The following is a 27,310-nucleotide window of genomic DNA, read 5'->3' on the forward strand; positions in this document are numbered from 1 at the left end:
TCTTCTGATCAATCTTCGTACAGTATCCCCCTCTTTCTTGGAGAATCGTCACAGCAAACTCGGCATGTAGAACAGCATGGGAGCTTGCACAGCCATGAAACCCTGCAGCCGCCCACCAGTCTGCAATCTGAAACGTGCAGAAAGGACAACCTGAAAAGCTCAGCACTACAGGGCCACGGAGAACTGAGAAATCTGCTTTCAGCCTTTATGTGGATTTTGGTCCCTTTCCCTCATCTTCAGAGCCCCAAGGGGCTTGAAAGTGCTAAAGTCACAGCAGTGAAACATTTTATGGACCAGCACCTAAGGAAGAGACAGAGACTATCTTTGAATAAACCCTGACATCCACTGCCTGAGTGCTGCAGACTGATGCATATGATGGGACCATGAAAAAAAGGTCTCAGTTACCTGTCCTGAGGCCCTGACCCATACTACAATATCGGGACTGAGGCAGTATCTATCCTGCTCTTAGCTGCTTGAAATAGAGCTGGTCTAGTTGCTTCTCAGAAGTGTGTTTTCCATTAACCAGCTCTATACAAGTTTTTGAGTCAATGAAGGTGACGTGGAAAAACAAATAAGAAAATTTAGAAAAGATGAGATCCAGACATTTAATATTTAAAAGAAATCTACACAATGGAAATAACTGCAATTTAAATGGAAGTACACATTTTTTTCTTAGCACTACCGTTCTTGTCAATGGAAAAAAAATAATCCTCTCAGCTTATTATTACTGCGGTCAAAACCAACAGCATCCAGAAAGCAAATGTTTTCAATGATAATCTAACAAAAATAACAACTGGTTCTCTGGCATGTTATTCGTTTGAATTGTATGGTCTCTCTAGCTCAGACTGTGAGCTCCTTGCAAAGCGCTGGCGGCACTCACAACCACGATGAAACAGGATCCATTCTCACCCAGGACAAGTGAAGCTCCTCTGTGCTGTCCTGCTCCTTTAATGCTTGTATCACTGTAGACCCAGACTACGCCACAAATACCCCTCCTTCGATGGCCTGCACTATCTTGCAGATTTTAACTGACTCAGTAACATCGGTAATTCTACTGGACTTCAGTCACCTTGCCACAAAAGATGAACAAGAGAGAGGTACATCCTAGACGAAATCCGTTCAAGTTTCAGAATGCCTCCTCTGTCCCCAAGTCTGTTTGCCCTCTTAAAATGTCAAGAAAAAAGAAACAATATATAATCTAATATTTTTAATTTTATGTACAGGAATATAATGTTATGGCAACTTTGTACATGAAATACATACAGTATTTAAACATGAAAATCAGCTAGGTAAGAATTTACATTAGCAATAAAACTGCTTCATGTGCAGCCCAGTTAATACTTAGTTTAGATCTGCATTTTGTTGGGGAGAGATTTTAATAGTTTACAATCATAGAAACATAAACATTTAAAACAAGACTCTATAAAATAATTTACAGAAACCCTACCATCTACACTGAGAGAAAGGGTATACATCTGTGAGTTTTGTGTGTGAATAACAAGGTGGATGAATGATGTATCTCAGCCTTTTAAGTATAAAATAATTTAGAAGCAGTTCATGCAATACGAAAGCAAAGGAGTGCCAGTTCCTTCGAGGTTTCCTGCTACCTTGGACATCTACTGAGCATCACATGTGGGTCACTGGACACACGATAATACCGTCGCCAGATGCTACCAGAGAGCACCAGCCTCAGTTCCTCCAAACAATTACTTATGTAAACATAAATATACAAGTTGATATCTTTTCTACACAGTACAAATACAGGTCACAACTTCTCAGCTGTGCAAGTAGTCAATCCGTATACTTGGAAGTAAGATAATGTTCAGACCGGAGTTCCATATATTTCTATGTACAGGGGCACTAACAGAACTTCCTCGTTTTCACCAATTTGCTCTGATATTTCACGGAGTGCCCGCCATGCCCTATCACATAAACATCTAGCAGGTAGGACTTGCCAGGCTGCAGACCTCTGATTGTCTCTGTGGTCACTGCTTTCTGGATGTTCTGGCTGTGGAAGTATTTACAGAGAACCTTTTCCGATTTCTTCCTTGTATCTGGACCCAAGCACTGGTTCTGCTCTCTTTTCTTCTGCTCTTCGTTGTAATTGTCATCCACTTCCCTTTTGTAGATGCAGAATTTGTTTCTCTCCTGAGTGCCCAGCCACGCCACCGTGACCGAAGAACAAGTGCGGAGTTTGTCAAACGCTTTGATTCGTGTATCTTCAGGAAGAGAAGGAAACGACTGCTTGTTAGGCCTTGTTGTAGCCAGGATCTTCAGCATAGAAGCACCTTTTTTGCTTCCTTTCAGCCTAATGAGATACTTAGCTTTTGCTTTTCCCCGAAGCTGGAACTGCCGCACACCCTCCACATTTTGAGACAAGAGAAGTTTTCCATCTCTTCTAACTTGGATCTGAACGGCATCCAGGCACGAATGAACAGAGAAGGTGACTTTCTGGTGAGACGAAACAGGAGCAAACCGTAGAAATTTGGCTCCCTTTCTCTTGATGAATACATCTGTAACTTTGCCATCCTTCAGTTCAACTGTTTTCTGTTTAGCCTCCTCCTTTGTTCTGGCAAAGGTGCCAACGTATGCGGTGCTCATGTTAGTGTTGGTATTTACTGCAAACATGTCAAAGTAGTACTGCGTATCGGGCTTCAGGTCAGACACTGTGAAGATGTTCTTGTTCCCGATACAAACTTTATGCAAGTCAACTCTTGGCTTTGAGGACGTCTGGCGCCCAAACTTTGATGATGATTTTAGGAAACCACGTTCTTTGCCAGAGTTGTTGTCTGAGGCGAAGCCAAAATGGGCAAAGTCAAATGGACTGAAATCCAGACCTGGTTTTGGAGCCATCATGAAGGCATCATCAGAACTGAGCTTGGCTTCAACAGCACAGAGGCTTTTGAAATTGTGTTCTTTATTGATGACTATGCAATACTGAATTGGCTGTTTCAGTAAGGAGGCGGTGGGACTTGGTTTCCACGCCAGCGTCACTGTTGTACGTCCCAGAGAAGTGACATCGATTCTGGGATCATAAGGTAATTCAGGATAAGGTTGGTCTGACTCTGGAGTAGTGGTTGCATACACTTTAAAATGTGTATCTTTCTCTGTTGACAGCAGATCTAGTTGGTACAAACCAGATGGGGAACTAGAGGAAACAAAGTACTCAACATCATTGCCTTTGTAAGAGAACAGCTCTGTGCCTTCCTCATTAGTAATCTGCTGTTTCTGTTGCTCAAGAGGTTCTGGTTCACCTAGATTACAAGCGAAGAAAAACATTTGTACAGACACAATCTGCGAATATGAGAAAATAAAACTCTAACAGACACTCTACATAAAATACAAGAGTGCGATGAAAAAGGAAGGCTTTATCTTCTGAGGAAGTTGTAATCAATACTTCTGTCAAATCAGAGAGGGAAATTGGTTTGGCACTCAGGTTACAACCAAATGCAACAGAAATTGCACCTGATCAGTATTAAAGGAGTCTCGCGAATGGTAGCTAATACCTTCCACTAGAGTACTTCAAGCACCCAACTTGGAGATGCCATACAGTTCCCCAGGGGGAACTGACTCCGCTGCCTGTTTCTGGACTTGTGCCCTGAGCTTTGGCCCTCTGAGTCATGCTAAAATTTTGTGCCTAAATACAGTGGGGGCCAAAGGTGTGTATGCCATACAATGTGGTGTGTATGACATTTTAGCACTTGTGTGAGAGGCTCTGGAAGCCAAAGGCCTCTTCTCTCTTGAGTAGCAGTTATATGGCTATTTCCAAATAAGCTCCGTGTCTATAGACCAGTCCCCTCAAAGGGGCCAGCTCAGCCCTGCTGCAACGCCAGCCCTGTCTCTCCAGTTCTTATCTTGTGTACACAGCTCACAGCAAAGCCTCCGTGAAACCAAGTTACTCTGGGCAAACAGTTTGTTGTGGCAGCATCCCGTGCACTCTGTAACTATAACCTCAGCTTTTACTTTTACTTTTTACAGACATTTTCCTTGTCATGTTGCTACCTGCTGCCAGTTTCCTGCACAACAGCAGGACTGGGCCTGAAGATCCAAACAGCAGATCATAAAAATGGGCCTGCTGTGAGATTTGGCATCTCACTGAGACTGGTTTGAGGCAGCTTCAAATCCAGGAGAAAAGGAGGTCTCTGAGGTGCAAGGGAAGTCATTGATGGTTTGTTACCTGAACCTTCTCCACTGGATTCCTCTGGGAGCTCTTGCACGCTCAGTTTCCACTCCAGAGGCGCATCACATGGTGTCACCGTCACTGCTAAGGGTGTGTTGTCCTCTTCAACTACAAAGAAATACCTAGGGGAAGGTTAACAGACCCATATGTCAATAAATCCTGATGACAGCCAACTGGCAGGGACGGACGTGACATGATCAAGGTTGATCTTAGTGGGGCAAGAAAGACGAAAGCATTACTTCCAGGCAAGCGTGTGCAGAGGGAATATGGAAAGTCCCGTGGGCAAGAGCTAGGGAGGTGGGGGGAGTCGTCGTGTCCCCCCCCAGCACAGAAGTGCTGAGTTCACACTTTGCTTGTCAAGACACAGCAGAAGGGTTTCTGGCCTCCTGCTCTCCCCTCCATCAGCTTCACTTTTTACCCCTGCACTAACTATATACAGTGTAAATGGTCACAAAGGTATAAATGAGGGAAACGGGATCTTTCCTGGAATTTAGGGATATGCTCTTCAAAGCAGGACACATATTTTATGCTATGTACAGGTAAAGGCCCTAGAAGCACATATAGTTGCATACACATTCAGCTGTCCTCCCGCAGTCCCCCAAGCGCTACATGTCATTTATTGTAAAATGTTTCTCACCAATGAAGGCTGAAGGAGGTGTATGCTATGAGGAGGAAGATGGCAATGCTGGTCTTCCCTGAACTCTTTAGAGCCTCAGGTTCTTTCCCAGTCTAACCTCACTCAGTATTTTCTGACCTGTAGGGTCGAGGTTGGGAAGTGGGGAGTTCAGACCGCACTAGCTTACACTGCTTCTTTAAAGCACAATATAAAATAATGAAGAGAGACAAGTGTGGTGGGGTAAGCCTGTAGTTTCTAATTTCCTTCCTGCTCCCTTTGCCTCCAGACATGGTTAGCGGCCCCACTTCAGGGAACTTCTGTGGTCTGTGGGAGCTCTGGGCTTATCCCAGAAATCAAATAAATTGGATAGACGCTCAGCCAGGGAGGCCAGATTGGGATGGAAACTCGCATAGTTACTTACTTCACCAGACAGAACACTGGCATTTGTATTTTTCTGGTTTGGATCCAATTTTTATTTCAAAACACCCAGCAAATAAAGCTAGTATCTTCGAAGTACAACTTCCTCACTTGAGCCAGACAGAAATACCTTTTAGGGGTGTCTCGGAAGAGGTAGCTGCTAATTTCGGCTCCGTCTGGGATGACTGATGAATCATGAAAAAATGCTTTGTCCCGGATCTGCATTTGAAAGAGCTCCTCATCTCTGGTAGGTAACTTCTGGGTCCTGGAGCTGAGCGGCAGCAGCAGCAGCAGCAGCAGCGGGCAGCGCAGCAGGAGCATCCTACAGCAACGACAGAGAGTCCCACCTGAGGAGGGCTGCACCACACACAGCAGGAGCTGCCGCCAGCTTGTACCACACTGATGGGCGAGACTGTGGTGAACCACTGGTTTATTCGTGACCCGCAGTCGCTGACTCAGCTAGCTGCAAACTTGTGGGCTGGCTCTTGTGGGCTGGTTTACTGCTGAAACACAGGCATACCTATAACAACATCGCATGCACTTTATGTTTTGCAGGCACCTTCACTGTACTGCCATACAAGCAGTAGGGATACATATTGTAAGGACTAAGCTCGCATCCTCACAGCACTTGGATAAAGTATGTAAATAAGATTTTTCCATCTTGAACTGTAATTGAAAGCAAGCCCATGCACTGTTTGCAAATTGGTATCTCTCCTTCTCATTAATGAAGAGCAAAAGCCTTCCACATACTTTGGTAGAGCTACAGTTTGATGTTTTGCCATAGCAGAACTGGACATGGGAGCTAGAGTAGGCACAGAGGAGATGGAGGGTACATCGACTTCATTTTCCTTAGGAGATTCTGGTTGGGCTTCCAACAATCCTACGAAAAGTATTTCCAGTGAAATTGTTCTTTATAAAAATAGTGAATTAGGAAAACATGTGATATAAACCCACACATATTCAAAGCACATTGGTATTAACATGCAATTCAGCAGGGCTTAATCCTCAAGCCTGATGGGAATTGCAAAACACAAAAGCAAAGAATCCCTTACAAATTAGGCATAATAATTCATAATCTCAGCCTTTCATTATTATGTCTACAACTAGGTCAGTAATTACTACCCTAACATATACAGTGGGACAGGCTGGAAATCTCCTTTCAGTACAGCAGATGATCTCATATTTAATGGCTCTGGTATGGGGTGGTGGTGGAGGGAAAACAAAGACCATTTCTGGTATGTGTACAGTGAGTTTAAATTGTTAAATGATAACATTTTTTAAAATTAGAAAAAAGAGGTTTAGGCCATTACCTAAACTGTGTTAGCCACTGGCTTTAGGGAGAAGCATGATAAAAAGCTGAGCTGGCAGGAACAGTTTTGTCTTCTTGTTACTTGGCTGAATGTGTGGTTGTGCACTGTTCCTTTTACTACACTGTAAGTTAACCATGGCTTTATAACAAACTATTTCTTTTTACCTTTAAGATCAAATCTGCTGTTGAGATTGGGGTTTTTTTTCCTCTCCACTTGACCTTTCCTTAATATTTTACATAAAGATAGCAATCATAAAGCTCCTTGCGAAGTGGCATGATGTCGTCTAAGCCATAATAAAATTGCTCTTCCCCTTCAAGCACTTCATGAAAATATCAACAGGCGGCCCTGAGGGAAGCCCCCAGCAGCCTCCTCCTTCCTCCTCCCATGCCTTTACCTTCCAAAACCCCCAAAGGAGCCACTGGAGGCTGGTGTGGTCAAGGCATGGGACCCTTCTCACCCCAGCCCACCCCCTCTGGCCCTTTGAGAGCTTTCAGCAAGACCCACTCCCTGGCAGCCCCAAAATCCCCACGTGCGCCTTCCCACTGTCCTCTTCACAGAGGCAGGAGCCCAGCAGCCGGCCAGCCTCTGCGCCTCTTCTCATCACCATGTCCCTGCCAAAGCTCACTGTGGGTGCGAGCATTCCAAACATGGGAATCACCGCAGACGGCAGGGGGTCTCATCCTCTTTTTCACCTCCAAGCTCCTGATAAAATCTTCCCAAATTCCCCCTCCCTGCTGCCTCCAGCTCCCCTTCTGCTGCACACAGAGAGGAGGCTGCAGCATCTGCCTGTCCTGCAGTCCGCCCTGCTCCCAGTACGGCTACAGACAGCCATCCACGTGTAAGACAACAGGTCTCCTGACATTAGCAAGGCCCACAGAGGGCTATTTTTGCCCTCATATTGCTTCCTCTGCCTCTAACATCGTTGTTATTTAATTGCACCTTCCACCAATGGCGCAGGTTGTGCCTGCTCAACCCCTCCCCTCCTCTCCGCTGCCCCTGGCCCCATTACCTCAGCTCATCCCTGCCCTGTTTTCTGCTGTTTTCTCCAGCTCATGCTGTCCAGCTAGGTTCCCGTCCTTCATCTCTCTATTTTCCCACTGAAACTGGTGATGCAAGAGGGAAGAGATAATAGTAGCAAACCCCAAAGTAACCATTAGCCACAAGTGACACATACTGAAAACTCCCTCGCCAGGATGCAATTTTATCTTCGCCTCCTTCCGCTCGTGCCTTCCCTCACACCAAGGGCCACTACGCCTTCCTCAGCTTTCTCCCTCCCTGGCCCACCACATATTCCCATATTTGCAGCCAGATTCTCCCCTTCCTGAGTGGAAAACTGCAGGAAAGATGAAAGCGAATGCTCGAGGTTCACCTGGCAGAGTTTAGCCTGTGGTCGTGTCCCAGGTGGGCATGGAGACCCTGGAGAAATCCCATGCTCCCTGCAAGCGAGCAGCAAGTGTGCTGGAGAGCCCTGAGGCGAGCTTGTCAGTCGACGGCCCCACCATCTCGCAGGGAAGCCCTGCCTGTGCCGAGGCTACCGAAAGTTATTTTGCAGTTGGAGAAGGCTGCGCCCTTATTTGTTCGGCGATAACCCAGCAACAGCAACACACGGCCGCGGTTCCCTGTTTGCAGGGCTTGTTAATGCTTCATCTCCGGCACTCACGGGTCTCAAATTATGCGCTTTGTTATTGTTTGGGATGTTTTAATAAGAGATTACTGCAGTGCTCTGCCCTATGGAAGGGAAAGGAGTAAAGGGCTTTACCTAAGACATGCAATTGCTACTTATAGTTAAACCCTGATTTAGCTTTCACAGGATTTGTCAAAATGTAGCCCAACCGGGTCCTGACTTAGCTTTTGATGACAACAGACATATTTCCTCAAATTCAGACTGAAGTGTTGATACTTATCAGCAAAGTTAATGACATTTGACCTTTTGGAGCAAAGATCGTAAGTCAAAATACTTGCTGACCTGAGTCACCAAAGTCAGCAGAAACCTCCTCTCACACCAAGTAGGATGAGTTTCATGTGCTCTAACACACTGTTTATTGATTTTTCAAGTATTATCATTGGCCAACGGGGAAGACATTCTTTCCAACTTAATCACAACAGTTACAGCAGATTATTTGGTTAGGTAAGAAACTCTGACGCTTTCTGCAGACAGCGTCCTCCACATGAACCCCTTGAAATTGCAATCTTGTATATTCCCATAGTCAGTTCCAGTGCAATGTAACCTCTATTAAAATAAACGATTTTTGATTATAGGACTACGCAGGCTAAGCTTCACTTCTTAAATAATTTCACAAGCTAATTCACTTTAAAAACTCCTGTAGACAGCATTTCTGTCCCCATTAAGAACCGCAGTGTAGCGACAAGGCACAGGTTTGTCTCCGATTTCTTTATCTAATTGTAAAAGCATTTTGGCTCTAAAAATAACTACAAAAGACAGATTAAGGTTAGTTCTGTGATCCCTGCCCAGCCTGGGCAGGCAGCACCGGCCCATCCCATACATGAAATAGCTTGCAAAGTTGTCAACTGCTACTGAAAAAGACAAGTTTTCTAATCCTTGTTCCTTTACAAGTAAATAGGATTTTGAGTGCTTTCATTTTCACACATGCAACCTCAGGGGCTTAAAATGGGCCCAATTTTCATGCACGACACTTCCAAGAGCAGGACACCTCAACAGCAAAGAGGCGTTCAAAACTCACTCACAGTTTTTGCAAACTGTGCTGGCAGTGTTAGACCACCCTTTCACACCAGTTAATAAACAGATTTTATTTTTCACAGTGCACTCATTATCATTTGGCTGAGTTTTAAGCTAAATCCTCTATAGTTTGCTCATGCAAAACATCAAGAGGAAAGCAAAAAAATCATTTATTCATCCCACGTTCCTTTGTGAGCAAGTTCACTGCTGGGCAATGACTCTGACAGAGTCCCTCAGAAAATGCACTTGCTAGATGCGAGCACATGAATTCGTGCTCTCCCACCCAGCCCTCGGAAATTTCCAACAAACGATTTTCTTGTTTCTGCATGCTGTCCTCCAAGCCGGTTTCATTTTTAGAAGCCAGGTACAAGCTGAGGCCTAAGCACTTGCACTGTAAAGCCATGCGTGAAATATCTTGTGTGAAATTTTATTCTCCCGACTATGCCACCTCCTAAATGCCTTTTATTCCCTTTTCTACAAGTTTGTCTTGTTTTCTTTTCTTTTAAACTCTGAGTCAATATTTTATTGATATATTCCTGCTGACTGGAGGGATTTGCCTGCTGTTTATCACTGAATTTAAGAGAGCGCCAAAATAAACAGTCCTAAGTGAAATAATAAGCACCGTTCTCCTTCTCCAGGATTGCAAAAGTGCCCTCTAATGGCCCATCTTTACCTCTCGCTTTTTCCCCAAACTCTAAATGGAGCCTTCAGTCCGAGCGCAAAGGTGAACCTGCTGCCCTGTCCCCCCTTGGGTGATGCCAATGCCGGCTGTGGCATAAGAAGCAAGGACAAAACTGGCACCCCTGGTCCCCAGGAGGTCACTCCCTGGCACAGGGGAAAGGGATCGCTCGTCAGCCCGGCTGTGCCAGGACACCAACCTTCCCGGCATTGCTAGAGGGGAGGGGGATCCCATGAAGCAACTACAAGCACGGCACGAAATGAGAGGTAAAAACCCGCTGCAGCTTGCAGGGACCAGGATGGTGCACACAGATGCCAGCGGCTCTGGACCACCACCAAGAGCAACACTGAAAAAAGTCCTTGAGAAAATAGAACTTGCTTGTATATTCCTTCATTTCCAAAGAAAGGAAAAAAAAAGAAGTTTTCTTTTCTCATTTCCCCCCCCCCTTCTCTTTTCCCTGCTGCAGACTGACCCACTTCGGGGAACCACGCTGTGAGCAGGGAGCATCCAGGGGGTCCCCATCCCCTCCCAGGTAGGGCTGCTCCCAGCCCACCTTCCAGCTGGATGGGGCTACCCGATTTTGCTCGCCATCCACCGAGCCTGGGCAGGCTGAGCAATGCTGGGGCAGCGGTGGTCATGGCAGGTGGCCGGGATTCCCTTTTATTTTAACCTGGAAGGCAGCTGTCCTGTCACCAGGTGAGCAGCTCCTGGGCTGCACAAACACTGTGGTAGCAACAGCAACGCCTTGGAAAAGGTTTACTTAGTGAACCTATATGTATTTATCTAAATAGATCAAGAAATGCAAAATGTGTGCTGTACATTTGGAGTGGGAAAAAAATTATTTTTAACAGCTCAAAATTTGCCACCTTGCCAGAGGTTTCGGGTTTTTTTCCTTCAGGAAGTATAAATAAACAAAAGCAGCAGTCTGGCCATTTTCTAAGTCTGAACTATAAGCACATACATGAAAATTATCACTAAATCAGATCATAGATTTTATGATTACAGTTCATTCTTATCTTTTTAATGATTTCCACTTGGGCAGTGAGCCTTACCCGACCTTTCCAAAAATCCCACGTACACAAGCCCTCTGTCCAGCCTTTAAGACCTTTGTGTAAAGAACTTCATCTATACGAAAGGCCTGCAAATATCTAGGTAAACTGCAATTATAAGCAGAAACGGTGAGGATAATGGGATTTGCAACTGGCTTAGGTTCTGAGTCGGGGGACAAATTAGCTGGAGCTGTGGCAGCACCTCACAGGCTCTTCCCACAGGCTGCAGGATCAGCGGGGTGGGCGCATCCTCAACCAAAGCCAGAAACAGGCAGCCTCGGGAGCAGATAAAATCACCCCATTTTTTATTTTGCTGATCCAGCCTACACTATTTTCTGTCTGCCCTAAGCAAGCCTTTTTTTTCCAGCAAAATATAGCAGTTGCGCAGGGTGTACCCCACAAGGTACCAGAGGTTCCCCACTTACGTCCTGACACAGAAATCCTACTCAGCAAGCTGAGAATCCATTTTGTTTGGCTGTTTGGGAGCAAAGCAGTTGCGTGCTCCTGTTCGAGTGTCATTGTGCATTTATTTCACGCACACTCACAGGAAGGCTCGATGTCACTGAATATACCTACGTTCCATAAAAAGGGAACAAGAGTATTAGATTCACCACGTGTAACGCCAGTACTATTCACAAGTCATCTTCAAGTGCCTTGATCTATGGAAATCATTTGATTTACTTCTCAACTGTCCGCAGGTCACAGAGACCGGTAAAGGACTTACAATAACAAAAAAAAATAAAAATAGTCTGGGTTTACTTGAAGGAAATGCATCTGGAATAAATAAACCCTAATGTTTAATTACAGAGAGTGGAAAGTGCATGACTGTAATTTAGTGAGGATAATTTCAAGGCATTGCCTGCCACAGTGCTTTTGTGTCGCATTTCTTCTCTTTTTATTGTATGGATGGTTAACTTTTCTTCCTCCTTACATCCTATTTTTAAACTCTGGTGTGTTGGGGCGGGGGGGTGTTCGTTGTGTACATTACCCACGCTGCATCTCATAATAAGTCTGTAGATTTATTGACGTGATTTAAGTCCAGCTTCGGAAAGAAAAGGGCACTGTGTGACTTCTTTGACTTATTATAGGAACGCTGCAAGTAAAGAGGCCATGAGCTTTTCCATTATACACTTCATTTCCAGAGATATATAACACAAATATATGCACCTCAGCATACAGAGTTATCACCTCAGCAACAGAGGAGTTTAAAAGCACCTACCAATTTCAGTTGTAATACAATTAGTTATTTTTAATGTGCAAACAAGGAAAAATAATGCCTTTGAAATTTTAAGTATTTACTGGGAGCTGCTCGGTTTGTTTGTTTAGGGGGAGACCAGAGAGGAAAAGTGAAGGCCTGCCATTTAATACGTACTATTCCCTAAAGGATCTGGAAAACGTTTGGTATGCTTTTCATTTGGGTTTGGAGTTTTTTGTTGTTTTTTTTAAAAAAGCAGAGCTCTTGAAAACTTGTTGTCTGGTCCTGCCTCGTGCCTGGGGAAAAGCACGGGCCACGCAGGGCTGCAGGAGCCTTGCCGGGAGCTCGGCCAGCTCAGTCCCAGCCAGCCCCTCCGCTGGAGATGTGCACCAGCCCAAAGCCTTTCCCTACGGAACGGGGTGGGGGGTGAGGAATGCAGCCTCAACAGGGACATGGGGGTGTATAGCTGTCTCCGTGGATTTTAGAGAGGAATATTTTTGTGTAGCACCGCGGCCAGCTTGACGTGGCAGCTCCTGTTGGCAAGACCGGCTGTAACTGGGAGGGCAGGAGCATTTACGGACCTGTAATCCATGGATTAAAGCTCCCTAAGTACGCACAGACATGATGGACTATAATGGTGCTTTTGAAGTATTTAGGGTCCACCGTGTCAATAATCTGTGGATTAACTGACCGCCTCTTGCAATTCCAATTCAACCCACGATTTTCCTTTGCTGGGAGTATTGTTTTAGCAAAGCAAATCACAGTAGCATGGAGAAAAAATTCAACTATGTAAAAATAAGAAGGTATGAAGAAATAAGGGTATGTTTCCACCAAATCTTAACGAACAACAGTGGCAACGAACTACGACTTAGGGGAGAGGTTAACTCTGAAGGGGTAACGCTGTAAAATGCAGAGCTGTCTCAAATTAGACACGTTGAAAAGCAAACATACTCAGGGAGATATGGTATCAAAAATCAAATTTTACATGGACTATTTTGTTTCTAAACTGAGCCTTATTTATTTTTCCACTTTTAGTGGAAACAGATTCAACTCTGATTACATCAAAATCACCATCCTGGAGCTGGTGGTAGCTGGATGCTTCAAAAACCAGCTGAGCCAGGAGATACCATTTGGGACACTTGAGGAAATGCCTCGTAGTTTTTCTTTTTTTAATCAGAGACCACATACCAGCGCTTCTCTCCTTCACAGCCATCTCAACCCATGCGACTCAGCCATGAGTGTCAAAACCAAACAAACAGCAAGACCCCAGAGACCTCTGTTACAATGCTTAGTTGTTCTCCATACCTCTCTCCTGGCGAGGGGATGGCAGCGGCACGGGAAGAAGTGACGTGCCAGAGCACTGGATGGCAGCCAGCTGGCAGCTCGCCCCCCGTGCCAAGCTCCACTTCGCCTGGCTGCTCCGGCACAGGCCGCCCTGTGTCCTTACCATCGTACCTGCTCATCCTCCCAAGCCCGTACAAAATCCCCAGGCAGCTGGACGTCGCTCACGGAGAGAGCAAGCATCACAGGATGGGTAACTGGTCCCAGCCCTTCCAGAGGAAAATCTCATGTCAGACACCCAACTCAGAGCAGGAGAATTTCTTCCAGAGTCTCCAGCAGAGTTTGAGCCCCATAGGAGAAATAAGATAAGGCAGAGAAATCTTAGTTTGCACAACTCCAGGCCATTTAAGATAACCAACCCTGAATGCCACACAGCTCTACCACAAATCTTTCATCACGAGATCTGGAGGTGTTTTATAACAAAGAGTAATTATTATCCCCTTGTTACAAGCAATAAAAGTGGGGCAGCGACATTCCTTGTTCAAGGAAATCCCAATATAATCCCTTCCTTTAATCATAAAACAATAGCTACTTTCCTTGGCCAAGACATTCTGCCTTCAGCAGAGCTCTCTGAGTGTATGTTACTGTCTCTCCATAATGAATTTCAGAAAGAGGATTAGCAGGGAGGAACACATACGAACAATTACAAATTACAACCAACACAAGCATGTTGGTATTTGGTACGGAGTTTCCCACTGTTTCTCTGGAATACTTCTGAATGACATTATGAGCAAGCGCCCTTGCCAAAACCCACGAGGGACAGGGATGACTGAAGTGTCAGAGTATGATAAAGAGCAGGAGCGGAACCAGGGTCCGTGCATCCTGCTGTCGCATCCTCAAACCACCAGGGCTTACGGCTGGTGGTCAGAAAGACCTTCAGAAAGTGCTAAAACATAAAGACAAAGTCATGAACGGCATTAACTACTGAAGGAGTTAAAGCTGCCTGAGCCATTCCTCGGGCCTGGGGAATACCCCTCACCTGGCAGCTGCCCGTGGCCAACAAGGTGTTTGTTAAAGGGGAGAAAATCAGGGGCTCGCGCGGGGCAGGGGGCTGCGGGAGAGGCAGTGACAGGCAGGGGGCTGCGGGAGAGGCAGTGACAGGCGAGGAGCTGCGGGTCACCAGCGCAACTTGCAGGGCAGGAGCAGGGGGAAGCCGAGCCTCCGGTGGCTCCAGCAACAACTGGAGCGCTCACGTTGTGTGGAGAGCTGTGCCGTGAGCATGCTGGAATTGCTTACGCACTTCTTCCCTTCTGCTTTTAGGTAGACAATTGAAAAAAGGAAAATTGCTGACTACTTCCAAACCCCTTTAAGTGCACAGAGGCCGATTCCCTCAGCTTCCATCAGACATGCAGTTTTCTTCAGCGTCAGGAACACCACCACACATGTATGTAGGATTACAAACCACAGCCAGCCCAAGTGCATTAGTATTCATGCCCACTTCCCTACCTCCGCACACAGTTTTCCTGCAACAGCTACTCAGAAATTCTCATTTGCAATTTTACCGTATCTTCCTTTTTACTGCCTAGGGTTTTTCAGAGCTTCTAGGCTAACCTGTAACAACCAGTAATGCCTGCCATAGCACGGAAAGTAACAGCAGCAGCTCTCCAGAAAGCCCTCTGGCAGTTGAAAGAACGAAACAAGACAGCAGCACCAGTGACAACCCCTATTACGGTGCTCGTGCCCAAGAGACGATTCTCTGACCCTCGGGGGAAGCGACTGCATCCCTGCGCTGCCGCCAGGATCACATCCCGCAGTGGATTGCAGGGGAGGTGGACATCTCAGAGCAAAGACACAGCAACAGGAACTCAGATAGAAACTGTAGCAGGCATCTGGCTCCAAGTGCAATTGTAAGGATGGATTCGAGGTTTTTTCAATCCAGGAATGCTTGTAGTTAAGTAGGTATGAGACAAGGAGAAAATACAATTTATATGAACAGGGGAAAAAAATTATTTTGATTTTATTCTGTTCTTTCCTGTATTTTTTTCAATCTTATACCTGTGCTGCTTTTATTTACACCCGAATCACATAATCAAGGTCCTCAGCTGTCTTCAAAGAAACCATGACTACTTCTACCAAATTGAGAGTTTAGCCTATATTACTTTTCACCACATTAATACACATTATACTGATAGGTGATCCCCCCAAATTTCCAATTCCTTAATTATCATTAGAATCCAAATTTTTCTGATTGAACTTCCTGTTCAAAAACTGATTCATTTTTAATATTATCTGCCCTCAGCTTTAAAGGTATGCAAAGGAAATCTTAGGCCCTACAAGTCCTTAATGAACCCTTAAGGTGCTCTCTCATAATGATTTGTTACATATCAGAGTAATTCACAGACACTGTGTCTCATTTTCCCTAGTTGGAAAAGGGTTGCTGAAAATATGTAAACATTTCTCAAGTGTTTGAAAATGGAAAGTATCAAATGTGGTGCTAAAGATATTTATATTTACATATTTCTACCCGTGCGTTCGGTGTTAGAGCTGGCAGACCTTAGCCACAGTCACAGCAACAAAGACTTCCCAAGACCCAGCGTGGATATCGTCCCCCACACCAATCCCCACCATCCGTCCCTACAAAGCAGCACACGCAATTTCTTCGTCACACCATTAGCTCCGGTGACTTCCTCAGAGGCTGCAGTGGCTGAGAGCACAGGATGGCCCATCGCAAGTGAACCACATCACAGGGAGGATGGTCAGCCTCACCACTTCTCCTATGTGTCATTCAGAAAATTACCTCTTTTGCACGCTCACTTCTATATGCTACAGGGGTAGGCCCGAGAAAAAGCAGGAATGCTCACGCTGGCTAAATTTTGCCTACCAGCATTTATTTCCTTAGCATCCTGCTTTAAAAAAGACACAGATTCCTATAGAGGGCAACTCAGTAAATTAGTGAAAATTGTCAGCGAAGAGCGTTAGTGGCACCAAATTTCTCGATGCGGTCGCCCCCTGCAGTGCCTGACACTTCGCACTGCCTCCAGAGAAAATCTGAACTTCTGCTTCCCCCAATGACCTGGCCTTTGCGTGGCAAGGTGGGAGAGATTCATCCCGCCCAGACCCATGTATGAAGGCTCCGGCCCCCATTTCCTGATCCTGCCGCTAGTCACTGGGACAAACGACAGCAGCAAGCGTGTCCGACATTTGTGAGGGAGCAGGGACCCTCGCAGGAGGAGAGTGCCCGTGTGGTGTGGGGTGGTTCCTAACGTTACTCAAGGGTGTTGCAGAAGCACATGAAAGGCTCGGGACAAGTGTGGCCAGTCGCCGGAGAAGCTACGGACCCATGCTGCCCGCATGGCTGCCCTGAGCCACTCAGCAGGTGCTGCGGGGCACTGCTCATGGAGCATCACTGAATATCTCCAGGGCTAAGGAGCCATGCGATGGAGAAAGGATTTGCCTCCAAAGGACAAAATGGTACATGCCCAGAGAGATGGTGAAGCACGGCCACGGAGATTGCTGCAACAGGTGGGCCTACAGTCAGAGCTGACACACACATCTGTCTGAAGAGGTTACAAGACACCACGAGTCCAACCACAGCTCACGAGCCACTGGCCCATCACACCAAAGCAGGATAGGAGCGTGTTTGGGAGCTGCCAGTCTTCAGGGTGGCCTTCTAACATGTTTTGGGTTTTCTAAGCGGTGGACTTCTGTCTTTCCCAAGTGCAAAAAGATGGGTGCTCTAAAGGGACATGCCGCAAGAGTTTCAAACCTGCCGGGGTCAACTGCAGAGTTGTGATAAGGGATCTCAAAAATCAGACTATCGAAAGGGTCAGTTTCAGCTCCACTCTACTGCTGGGCCAGTGTTTATTTGTCCAGGCTGGCAGGTGAAAGGTTAGTTCTTTATCTAGTTACTGTGAACAAAAGCGGAGGGAACACATACAGGCGGATAGGTCAGACTGTCATGGGTGAGTGAACATCCAAACAACCCCAAAACCTTCAGGACTTCTTACAGTGACCATACATCCTCAGTTGACAGCAGGGAAAAGAAAGGAAAAGAAAGGAAAAGAAAGGAAAAGAAAGGAAAAAAAAAAAGGAAAAGAAAGGAAAAAAAAAGGAAAAGAAAGGAAAAAAAAAAAAGGAAAAGAAAGGAAAAGAAAGGAATTTCTACATTCAGAGATGGCCAAAACACATGCCAAGGGCATTTTTCCTTTCCCAAAGCGGGAAGATGTGGTGAGAGCTCTGCGTGGGACCCAGCGCTGCCTTCTGGGGGTGTCCCTCCACTGGAAATGGCTGCGAGACCCTTGGACAAAAGTTACTGCTAAAGGACAAAGTATCATTTCAACATCACCGTTAATATAGCCTTGTAAAAACCAAAAAGCTGCAAATTCAAGGAAGTATCTGCTCTTCGGTGCTCTTGTCCCCTCAAGGCATTTCAGCAAGCCCAAGAGGTTTGGGCTGGAGCCAAGCAGGGAACTCTGCCCACGGGGATGATGCCCCAAGTCCCATTTCGATCCCCACGTGCCCAGTTTGCCGAGGGCCACAAGTCAGGGTCCGCACAGTCTTCGGCTGAACAAAACCATGCCAAGCCCGTAGTGCCGAGTGGGGACAGCCATGAACCCAGTGAACAAAAGGTTGAGCCAGAAGCGTGTTTTGGTCTACCAGAAGTACATCTCACTGACGCGTATGAAATTTGGCATTTTCGAGTTAAAGCCCTAATTGCCTGGATTTTCTCATAAACGCTTTACAACTGCTTTTTCTTAAATGAGTGGGAATTAGAACGTGCTCTGTAAATTAACATAGCACATTTCTTTCCCTGGACCTGCCGCAATGCTATCACACACTTGCAAGAGATGTCTTATAGTCTTGCTTTAAAATACCTGCCTAATTCAAATGTTAAATCAAGTTAGAATTGTTCGCGTGATGTGGAAGGGTCTTAAAACCTACTTATTTTTCCTAGTATAAATTTTTTTTGACTATTGTACTGTAACAGGATTAAAAAAGTTTTAATCGACTGACATTAAATCTTCCCTGCAAAATTGTAACTTTAATACCCCCTAGGACTATTAGATTTTTATTCATTATTTCTCATTACTGAAAAATCAGTTTGAGAGAGCCCCTAGGGTCTTCCCCAAACAAGGGTAAGATCCTATTAGTCCTACAAATCATACTCAAGTAAGTAATTCTTACCCAGGAGAAAAAGCCCCCGGGGAATTAAATGCAGATTCAGTAGCCAAAGGAAGAGAAAGAACAGGGACTAGAAACCGTTAACGCTGCTCACTGATGTTTTTCTTCGCATCCAGAGACCAGCTGGCAGCTCCGAGACACTTGGCTTTCCGGCACCATCATCATCCCGATCTGTAAACTGCTTAATTTGCATCAGGTTTCTGGATTTCAAAATGCTGATGCACGTGTAGACTGTTTGACTATAAACAAATTAGTGGTAAATCTGCTGCACCTAAACACAGGAGAGAGAGAGAGAGCGCACTCACATCTTCGCGATATCCTGGCTGCTTTGTAAAAACCATCTACCCTGCTTAATAATCCCTGCAGACATGTGCGAAGAACCTGCGATCCTATCACGCCTCCCGCCTGCCTCCCCACCAGCCTTTGCAGCAGGAGTGGCAGCTGGTCTGGCGCTGCTCTATTTTGGTACTGAGCAAGTTAAAAGTGATAAAGATGAAAAGCATCATTTTTCTCACACCCTAATAAAGTTGCAACCCCTTTAAAGTTACTTTTCCATAAATAAAAAAAAAAAAAAAAAAAAAAGAAATATGCTCAATTAGGCGAACAATGCTTTTCCCCTGTAAATCACAGTGGAAGTGTCGGCCTCGGTGGTGTGTCAGCTTGTGAGCGTGCGAGGGTCACACTGAAGGGGCACTCATATCCGGACCCGCGGAGGGGGGAATGAAGTAGGAAAGATAAATTATTGCCTTTTGTTTTTCAGATTTCCAGGTGCTCGCAGTAAGTACCCACTACTTCTTATCTCAGCTGTCACGCAAGCAACAAACATCTCTCCAACTACCAAATTTAATTACCCTAAACCCAGAGTGGTCCCGATTCGGGCCAAAACCCGAACAAACCTGCGTGCTCTTGAGCCACCTCTGAGAAATGCTGGAAATGCTGCTGTTTCCTGAACGCTCGCCCCTGCCTGGGTGGAAGGACACAGCCCACCGAAAGATGCCGGGCACAGGATTCGCCTGCATCCCTCTGGTAGCTTGGATATATTTTTGTTTATCATCGAAGCAGTCGTGGACTGGGGGCTGGGTTCTCAGACCGCTCGTGCTGCTGATTACTTGAATGGCATTTAAAACCCACCCTGTAAAACATCCCCCAGAAGATCATCGCATTTTTGGTGAAGTTACAGTATCAGCTATCTTGCACATGAACTGAAAATGACAACGCTTTGCTTGCTTCTGACGTGTCCCGCGCGACCACCATGCTCCCCGGGGTGCAATCAAAGCCATCTACGCAGCCACAAGATTTTTGGCTGGTTCCTGTTACAGCTTTGTGTTAACATTTATCTTTCTCCCATTCAGTGGGTGTCCTTGCATACTGCAAATTAGAAAATCAATTCTAAAAGGGCAAACTTCTTTTTAATATTTACTCTCTCTCTCCCCCCTCTTAATTTATTTCCAGCTTTAAGCACATTCTCCTGGAGTTATGATTTATTACCCTGACCTATTTCCCGATCTAAGGGCAAATACTTCCTCTCCTAATGACATCTTGTTAAAGTTTTCAAACATACCATCTCCTCACCCTTCAAAGCTCCCTCCATCCATCCATAAGCATTAGCTTATCTGAGTTGTTTTCTCAGGCAGAAACTATCCCTGTTTGATCTATCAAAGATTTTTGTCGCCGAAGTAGCGTATTCTCAGTCACGATGTAAAACAAGGAGTGGGGAACACAGCTTCTGTACTCTGCCTTTACTCCAAGGCAATGCTCACTCGCTGCACTGCTCGTTATTTAGCAGAGCTCAAGCACTACTCGAGTCCCTTCTCGCTGATCTTACCTAAAACATTCTCTTTCCTTTAACATAATTCTGACTTATTCTCCTTTCGCTCCTGCCCATACAGCCAGTGACACCAAAATACACAGCTCAACAGCATTCGGTATCACAGTGGGTTCTCCGACAGCAAGGTAAACATTAATCTTATGGGCTGTCTATACGCTCTCACACAAGCCTCATACTCCAAACATGTATTTCTTAGTATCTAATTAGTCGAGGTTGTCATCCTCGACGCTGGGCATTCCTACCAGTATGTGCAGCCTTTTGTAAAGGCTTGCAAACTTGTTCTCTTACATGAAGGAGGAGGCCCTTCCCTCCTTCAGTCCCATCTACACTTCTCCTCTGCATTTTATAATCAAACAGAAAAACAAAGCAAAACCTCCACCGTTATTTCAACTCTCACAAGTGGCCAAACTGGTAGCCCAGAGCAGCTATATAGTCCTCCATGTTAATAACATCAGCCCCTTTGAATGCACCAAACAAGAAACGTGCAGTTTTCATTAGACTGCCCTTAACGCAGAAAACGTGCACGTTCAGCAAGGTCGAACGGAAACCCGCCATCTCTGGTGTGTCCATCGGTACAGATTAGTAAATCTGCCTCCTGTGAGAGCAAGCTGGGGACTGAAAAGATAAATACCCACTTAGTAAAACAAAATAAAACCAGCTCTAGGAAGATGCAAGACCCTGAAGGAGGACTGAAATAGCCCCTTGAAAATAGTGAAGTAACGGCCTTACAGTTTTATTATTCATATAAAGTTTAGTGACTTCAAAATGAACGCGAAGCCAAACAAGACTTGTTATCCCACTAAAATCTGTGCTGTAACTGAAGCCAGTACCCAGATGTTCTGTGGTAAAATCTGCCGCTTCACTGCATAAAAGCACCACATACCCTGACGTACAGTCCTGGCTTGCCTTTATCCAAACCTACTTAGATTCTAGATTATTTTTCTAGCAATCTTTTAAAGTGCCATGGGAAGCATAAAAGGTGGTCTCTTACAAAACTGTTTGGTACCAGCTTGAAATGTAACCATTTGCAGAAATAAATCAGGATTTCTTTTTAATAAACTGTTTACTACCAGCCTTTTGGAACATAAATTGTAGAAGAAAAAGCAGGGTCTGAGTTTAATAAACATCTCATCTTTTTATATATATTAAGGCAGAAGACCCTGGCACGCTTCAGAGCGAAACGTCCAGCAAACAGGCTCTATCCAGCCCTACTGACGCTGTGGGATGGGGAGTGGAAGGCCCACTGCGTGGCTGGAGGCTGGAAACCCCATTGCGCAGCCAAGGTGAGCCCCTGCTCCCCTGGCACCATTAACCCACCCACGGCGAGCTTCCGCTCTCGGGGCACCTCCCCAGAAAGGGTTCATACCTTCATTTTTAAGGGACTTCTAAGGTGGACAAACCTTAGGTGGACAGACCTTCTGAAGAGGACAAAGCAGACTTGAAGACGCCGTTTCTGCCCCTAACACGCAGATTTGGCATATGAGCCAGGGCGCTTTGGGGCAGCCCGGGCTCTCAGGGTGCCGAAGGAGGCCCTGGGCTCCAATGAGTGGGTTGTGGCACAAGCGGAGCCGCAGCACCCGCCCTGCCCGCGCTGCTGTCGTCCCCAGCCCAGCTCGCAGGAGGAGGAGAGGCGCGCTGGAAAAAACTGTGGCAGATGGGCCAGAGCTGCGTGCCGGGAGCTTTAAATGTCGGATGAACGCCGAGTATGCGGTGAAGGCATTCGACCCGAACAGGGAAGGCAGCAAAGGCGTTACGTGATTTTGAACAGCTTGCTTGACAGTTTGCACCATATTGTATTTATAAACATTGGGAAAACCTAAATGCTTTTCCTTGGTGTTTCCGAAGTAGTCATCTGCAACAAAACAGGCGCGCGGGGCGATCCTACGCAGCAATACCTCACCTCCCTGACAACCTTCTTAAAATTAAAAAAAAAAAAGGGAGGTCCCATATTAATCTCTGTGGGATCAGCGTCCTACACGGCATTCAAATTCCCTCTCAAACTGTGCAACTGATCCAAACCCTGAGCTCCCCCAGGGGGGCTGGGGTGTGAGGTAACCCACCAGCCGATGACGCAAGCAGCACATCACATGTGTGCCACTGCCTGCCAGGTGTCCCCGGGTGGGCACAGGACACGCACATCATGTTGCCTCGCCGGCAGGGCTGCAATGACGCACTGCGGTGCCCACCCTCCACAGCAGGAAAATCAATGGGTTTTCTGTCCAGGGTCACGTGGAAACAAGGACAGCATGATGCGCCCGCGGTCCTCATCACGGAAACGTGACAAGGCTGAAGGGATTTTTCAGACATATTCTAAAGCTCTTTCAGATTAAGAGGGGCTCATTATCTGCCAAAAGTCCACAAGGAACAGGTATCGTTCTGCTCACAACAGGATGAAACACCGCCACAGGACCCCAAATACATCCATACAGTACCCACACATGGCACTACTGCACATTTCTGCTCCATCCCATTTTAAATGCTTGAAACAGAACGTTAAAATCTCTCGGCGTTTTAAACGCTCCTCCTTCAAACATTAACAAGTTTTAAATTCTAGACATTAGTGTAAGTACTCACAGAGACTTTTACTGGTACTAGAAAGCTGACCTCGGCAGCTCTCCTCTTGCAGGTATGCGTTTTGCTACGAGGTAGGAGAGCGAGGCCAGGAGGATGAGGCATTCCTGACAAGAAGCAATCCAAAATGCCATTCCTAAAATAGCTAAGAATCAGCTATTTTCAAAGTAGGCTGAACAGAATCACAAAGTTTTTCTCCCTGCTCCCTTACAGCACGGCCAAGGGTGCTGACGATGTCTGACACCTAAGCGCTATTTTTACGGAAACCAGGTTATGGCCAAGCCAGCGGTGCATTGCCAGGGTCACTAGCGTATAAATCACTCGCCACCAACCGCCCAGGGAGGAATTCAGCCTCAAATCGCTCTCGTCTCTTTCAGTTTCACACAGATGCGACTCCACCGGCTCGACCTACGGTGCTGGATGGGGCTGCCAATGCAGCCTGACTGTAGGATGCTCCGATGGAGACACGGTGCCACGCTTGTGTCACTGAACGTTGCCTGGTATCTGCTCGCAAAGAGCCAGCTGGGCCAGGGGGATCCGTGTATTTACGCTGAGGACCTTGCCTCCCTCCTGAGCTTGCCTCCTGCGGCTCAGTCAAGCCACAAGAACGGCGATACTGTTTAAGCATTTTAATTAAAGATCATAACTAGATGCTAACCAGATCCTTTGGCGGGAAGGGAAAGTCCAAGGAACGCTACAAGCTTTGCAACCCGCTCTCTGAAACCGGCCTTACAGAGGCTGCCTCGCCCACGTAGGTGTCCACCAGGATGATTTCCAGAGCTGCCCTGCGCTGCACGGCACGGACAAGATCGCGCTCATCCCTGGCACCAAGCTAACCGGTCTGAGGAAAGCAGGGCACGTTACCGCTCAAGTGTTAAATACACCCAGAAGAAAACCACTCAGAGAATCGCTGCTTTTCAAAAAATCTGCACTACCCTTCAACTGTGAAGATTTAAATACATAAAAGTTATATCTGCAAGTGATTAAACAACGCTTTGTAGCCATTGTCTCCGCGCTGTCGAAATAAAAACACGATCCAAGCTGCACGTAGCAAATCTCAGCCCTTCCATCCCACCGTTGAGTTTTCCATCTACTTTTTTTAGTAGCCGTTTTTTTTTCTTTTTTTTCCCCCGCGAAAACAAAGTATGATGCTAGCGAAGACGGAGCCGTTGCCTGCCTGGCACAATCGCAGCCCCCCGCCCCAAGCTCAGCGGCAGCGCCCGGCCGCCAGAGGACGAGCCGCGGTTGCCGGCGGCCGCGGGCTGGAAGAGAAGAAAAACACGGAGGAAAAAAAGAAAAAAAACCCCAAACCTCGAAGGGGAAGGGGAAAGACGAGGAAGGGGAAGAAGGGGAGGGGAGGATCCGAGAGAGCTACCTACCGGCAGCATCCCGCAAAAGCCGCGGCGGAGCGGTGCCGGGACGAGGGGCTCGGCGCTGCAGCTACCAGCGGAGGGACGGCGCCGGGGTGGCCGCTCGGTGCGGCGTGTCCCCCTCGCTCCGCTTTACCCCAGGGGTCCCGCAACCGCCTGGGGGGGGGCACCGCGTCCCTCGCCCGCCCCGACGGCAATCGGACGGGCCGGGGGGGGGGGAGGGAAGCTTGCGCGGGCGGCCCCGCTCCCCCGCCCCGGTGCCGGTGGCTTACCTTGCGGCGTCCGGTCCCGTCCCGTCGTGTCTCGCCCGCGGGGGCGGAGGGGGGGGGAGGGTGAAGGCTTTTTTTCTTTTTCGGGGGGCGGGTGTTTACCTAACTCCCCCGGCTCCGGCGGGGACGGGCTGCAACGGGGACTGTGTCACGCACGTCCCTTCGCGCTTTATAGCCCCTTCGCTTCCCCACTCCTCCCCGCGGGAAAAAAAAAAAAAAAAAAAAAAAAAAAAAAAAAGAGAGAGAAACCCCCCCCAATAAAACCCAAAGAAAAGGAACCGGGAGCCTCCCCCCCCGCCCCCCGCCGCCACGGACACCCAGCGGGGCGAGGGCACGGCCCCGACTTCGCCTACCGGGAGATACGGCGGGGCGGCTGAACCCCGGCAAAAGTTTGCAGGAGGTGTGTGGGTGGGTTGGGGGTGGTGGTGCGGAGGGGCGCGGAGCGGCGGCGCCCGGCGCGTCTCGCTGCTGCTGCCGCCGCCGCCGCCGGGGCGGGCAGGGGGTGCCCCGCGGGCGCGGCCGCCCCCGCCCCGCCCCGCCACGGCGGGGCGGGCCCGCCGGGGGAGCCCCGAACCCGGGGCCCCCAGAGGAGGGGACACACACACACACACACACACACACTGCCCCCCCCCACACACACACCCCGCTCCCCCCCAGGCAGAGCCGCGGGGGGCAGCGCCGCCCGGCTTTGTGCCGCCCTCGCCTGCGCTGCGGTGGTGGGCTGCGAGAAGCTACTCAACATCCATCTTGGAAGTGTTATCCTGCTTGGAAGTCGGGACTCGGGGTAGGGGGGGGATAGGGTAGGCGGTGGGAGAAAGAGTGGGGGGTTGGGCAGGGCTCCCCCCTTCTCTTTTTCACGCAGCCGCCGCTCGAAGGGGTTGGGGTTGCGGGAAGGCTGCGGAACATCCCAACGGCGATGGACGCGGGAGAGAGGGCTGGAGAGATGGTCAAGGATGCGGGAGAAACGGGATTTATTAAACCCTCCCGCAATTTAGCAAATGGGTCTCGAAGCTGCGCGTGCCACCTCTCGCCTGCCCCCTCGTTAGGTTTTGATCGGGGGCAGCTTTCGGGTTCGGGGAGCGAGGGAGATTTTTCTTACTATTACCTCTGAGCTGCAACGAAAAGGCAGAAAGTCTCCTTTGCCGTTTAAAAACAAACCCCTCTCTTTTTGTTTCTTTTTTGGGCACATCGGTCATAAAAAGTCAAGTGCTACATAAGCATTAAACAAGTTATTACCAATAGCAGCTGATGGGGAATTTCCCGGAAGGTAATCATTCCTTCCCTAATACTTCAACAGATTCGGGGAGCAAAAATAAAATAACCTCCTTTTTTGCAAGACCACTGAGCAAAACTGACAGCGAAGCCTCAGCGGAGGGATGCAAACTGTCATACTCTGTGGGGTAACCATCAGCTTCACTCCGTGAAGACACAACCCCCCCAAAAGAGCTCATGTCTTCAGGGACACGTAGCTGTCCAGACCTCTGCTAATTGCCGTTAGTTACCGCCACTTACCTCCCGCTCTGTCAGCTCTCAGAGTAGCCGGGTCGCTCACCACAAGCCAGCCAGCACTCTGCCCAAGGGTCTGCTCAAAAATAGAAGTTCACCGAAAGAAACCCAGGATTAAGAAAAAGACGCCCATGGGTGCCCCCATCCAGTTATCCTTCTGTTGTCACGTCACTATTTTTACATATTTCACAACTATATTTATCACATTCAGAGAGATTCAAGGGTAAGAGTTTGGGGAAGGGAGGAAAGACACAGAAGTTTAGAATTAATTTATGCAGGTTTAAGGAAAACCTAAAAATACCTGGTATTCACACACAGCATCCCAACTTCTTCCTTCCTAGAGGATTGTTTGCCTCCAAATGCAACACCTCAATAAAAAAAGAGAAAAAAAATCTCAGCAAACTACACGCGCTCCTCTTCTGCTGCAGAAGACGCAGAGATTCGATCATCCAAAAATGGGAGAATCTGACTAAATAAGAAAGCCAAAATTAGTAAAGAAAACCCAGTGCGTTCTGACTAGTTTTTCCCCAAGCCTTTGGAGCATGCAGGAGCCAGCAGAGAGGGATGTGCTCAGGTGAAAGCAGGCAGCTACCTTTGGGTACGATTTGTGGCACAACAGTGTTCTGAAGAGCCTGCAAAAATGGCTGGCTCCGGTTTGAGGTCATTAGAGGTAAAATATTGCTACCCAGCCAAAGAGCTCTTGAGACTGTGCGCTTCACACAGAGGCAAACCGATTATTTTTAACCCGAGGACAGTTTTAGTGCTATTGTTCTTAGAGGGTATTACTGTTTGTGATTTCAGGCGAAGCAAGATGACATCCCTGGGATATTATTTACTGAGGTATGTGAATACCGACTCCTCTGCGTGTAGATAACTCTTTTTTTGGATGCTTGCAGTTCCACCTCTATCGCAACTGTAAATCTCTGTCGTGATTTAAAGCATAGCACAGAGCGACTCCCAGCCAGAGGAACAGTTAAAACACTTTCGGAATAAGATTTGCTGCTCTCAAAATTTACAAGGTACAAAAATATTAAACACCGATACAGAAGGCGGGTTTGGGATTTAAATGCTGAAAATTATGTGAATGCCTGGGAGCCAGTTAAATGGAAACCAAACAATGAAAGTCCAAAATAGGGAAAATTCTAATGGGTAGGTGATTC

General features: G+C 47.2%; 1 protein-coding gene across 5 annotated transcripts; it reads right to left on the reverse strand.

Annotated features, from left to right (window-relative positions):
* On the reverse strand, positions 1-26,512 carry NDNF (neuron derived neurotrophic factor). Of its 5 annotated transcripts, none has more exons than XM_049815358.1 (4): positions 26,452-26,512; positions 5,344-5,535; positions 4,178-4,302; positions 1-3,254 (listed from the first exon to the last, which is right to left on the reverse strand). In XM_049815358.1, exons 1-4 carry the CDS (start codon positions 26,469-26,471, stop codon positions 1,861-1,863), a joined length of 1,731 nt encoding a protein of 576 aa, XP_049671315.1. In that variant the 5' UTR covers positions 26,472-26,512; the 3' UTR covers positions 1-1,860. The 5 variants fall into 5 exon arrangements, with proteins under 5 accessions (XP_049671315.1, XP_049671317.1, XP_049671316.1 ...); XM_049815360.1 differs by lacking the exon at positions 26,452-26,512 and adding an exon at positions 26,157-26,250; XM_049815359.1 differs by lacking the exon at positions 26,452-26,512 and adding an exon at positions 24,648-24,836.
* Between the last annotated feature and the right edge of the window lie 798 nt (positions 26,513-27,310).

This window comes from Accipiter gentilis, chromosome 12 (assembly GCF_929443795.1).
Source record: "Accipiter gentilis chromosome 12, bAccGen1.1, whole genome shotgun sequence".
NCBI lineage: Eukaryota > Metazoa > Chordata > Aves > Accipitriformes > Accipitridae > Astur > Astur gentilis.